Source organism: Guillardia theta (genome assembly GCF_000315625.1).
Source record: "Guillardia theta CCMP2712 unplaced genomic scaffold GUITHscaffold_56, whole genome shotgun sequence".
NCBI lineage: Eukaryota > Cryptophyceae > Pyrenomonadales > Geminigeraceae > Guillardia > Guillardia theta.
In genome coordinates, this window is record NW_005434618.1 from 486094 (window position 1) to 488206 (window position 2113).

At 58.6% G+C, this 2113-nt stretch overlaps 2 protein-coding genes across 2 annotated transcripts in view; one reads left to right on the top strand and one right to left on the bottom strand.

The window, feature by feature from the left end:
* Positions 1-1328, top strand: part of GUITHDRAFT_141699 (hypothetical protein) — a gene marked incomplete at both ends in the record, with an annotated part of 3676 nt that extends 2348 nt beyond the window's left edge. The window contains 6 exons of the mRNA XM_005828898.1: positions 65-273; positions 456-536; positions 853-931; positions 976-1066; positions 1115-1192; positions 1238-1328. Coding sequence (XP_005828955.1) covers positions 65-273; positions 456-536; positions 853-931; positions 976-1066; positions 1115-1192; positions 1238-1328 — 629 coding nt within the window. The remainder of the gene's footprint in view (positions 1-64; positions 274-455; positions 537-852; positions 932-975; positions 1067-1114; positions 1193-1237) is intronic.
* A 29-nt stretch (positions 1329-1357) lies between these two features.
* GUITHDRAFT_164280 (hypothetical protein) overlaps positions 1358-2113 on the bottom strand; it is a 1568-nt gene continuing 812 nt past the window's right edge. The window contains exon 4 of the mRNA XM_005828899.1: positions 1358-2113. Within this exon, the coding sequence (XP_005828956.1) occupies positions 1470-2113 (644 nt within the window). The 3' untranslated portion in view covers positions 1358-1469.

Here is a 2113-nt window from a genome sequence, read left to right on the forward strand (position 1 = left end):
CTCTCCCTCCCTCCCTCTTTCCCTCCTCTCCTTCTGACTTCTTCTTCCTCTTCCTCTTCCTCAGGTTTCGGGACTCACGTCGAACTCTGGAAGGACGCGCTCAGCGAGCGAGCCACATCCCCGTACATGACCCATCACACCAAGGCGAAGCAGTCGCTTGCTTGTCCTCCTCCAGCTGACCTTGAGCAGGGCATGCGAGTCAAGGACGTCTACTTCCGCCCCTTCGAAGACGTCCTCGGCATCTCTCACTCCCACGGCTTCAGCAGCATCTTGGTGCTCCTCCTCCTGCTCCTGCTCCTCCTCCCCCTCCCCCTCCTCCCCCTCCTCTCCTCCTCTCCTCCTCCTCTCCTCCTCCTCCTCCTCCTCCTCTCCTCGTCCTCCTCCTCCTCCTCCTCCCTCCCTCCCTCCTCCTCCTCCTCGTCCTCCTTGCCGTCTCTGAGCTGATCATGGTGAAGGTCCCTGGCTCAGGAGAGCCTAACTTCGACTCCTTCGAGGCTAATCCGTTCCAAAACAAGAAGCAGAGACGAGAAGCAGAGGTGAGAGAGGAGAGGAGGCGAAGGCTGAGACGAGGCCAGGAGAAGTACAGAGCAAGGGATGAGGCGGAGGAGAGGAGTGAAAAGAGGGAGGAGAGGAGGAGAGGAGGAGAGGAGGAGAGGAGGGAGGAGGAGAGGAGGGAGGAGGAGAGGAGGGAGGAGGAGAGGAGGAGAGGAGGAGAGGAGGAGAGGAGGAGAGGAGGGAGGAGGAGTGGAGGAGAGGAGGGAGGAGGAGAGGAGGAGAGGAGGAGAGGAGGAGAGGAGGGAGGAGGAGAGGAGGAGAGGAGGGAGGGAGCGTTCAGCTACTGATGTGAAGCAGATTCATGCGTTGCTGGAGAAGTTGGATCCCGACATGATTTCGCTCAACCCCAACTTCATCGGCAACGTCGACACTTACGGTGAGGAGCGATGGGGAGCTGACAGCCCGTCTCACTCTGCACAGACAAGGACGTGATAGCGGAGGAGAGGAGACTAGCAAGAGAGGAGAACCTGACTGAGCGCCAGCGACAGAAGAAGGAGAAGCGACATGCCAGGTGCTGCTGACGCCTCCCCTGCTCGCGAAGCTGACGGTGAGAGTGAAGGGGGAGGGATCGAGCAGGCAAGCGATACAAGAAGAAACAGTTCAACGTGATCGAGGAGCGGAAGGAAGACGCGAGGAGGTGAAGGCACTTTCTCTTCAAACCCCTGGATGTGACGCACCGCAGGCACATTGCGGGCAAGAAGGAGGACAAGGAGGACAAGGAGGACAAGGAGCCGGTCGGGGTGCTCGATCGTTTTCGCGTTAAGCTTGACTAGTCTTGTACAATATGTGAATAGAAGCATTTGCTTACATGCTCATTTGCTTATATGCTCATTTGCTTATATTTACACACACACACGCTCTTCTCGGCTGCTCGCAAGCCTCAAGAAAGTCTGGCACGGTCATGATCCAAGGGCTCAAACGGCCTCGGACTCCTGCATGGCAGAGAGCTGCTTGTTGAGGTCGGCGATCTGCTTCATCGTCGACGAGATCTCCTGGTCCTTCTCGTGCACTTGCTCGTCCATCTCCCGGCTGTCGGGCAGCCTCCTCCCATCGTCATGGTGGTCCCAGCGAGGGTTCATGTAGTCTCCTTCCGCCCTCTTCCCCTTGCTCGGACGCATGAAATCTCCGTCCTCTGAATACTCCATGCGGCTCTCTCGCGTCTTCGACGGTCGGATCTGAGGGACGACGTCACGATACCTGACGCTCTTGAGCTCATCGAGCCAGACGTCTCGCTTGTCCACCCCCAGCTGGAACTTGAGCAGGGCGAAGCCGTACACAGACTTGGCGGCGACGTCCATGATGACAGTCATCACGTGGGCTGCCAGCTGGGAGATGGCTCCGAACTCGGTGAGAAGCCAGAGGGCCGGGTAGCCGCACCAGATGCTGAAGTAGAGGGTGAGGGAGAGCTTGAGAGGCGCTCGGATCTTCTTCGCGTCCTCGTTGAGAAACTGCTGGAACCGCGCGTAGACGAGGCGGATGATGCTGATCCACGTGAAGGCAAAGATGAAGCAGCCGAACATGAACCAGAGGTACCGCGCGGGAGGCTCGAACGCGTTGC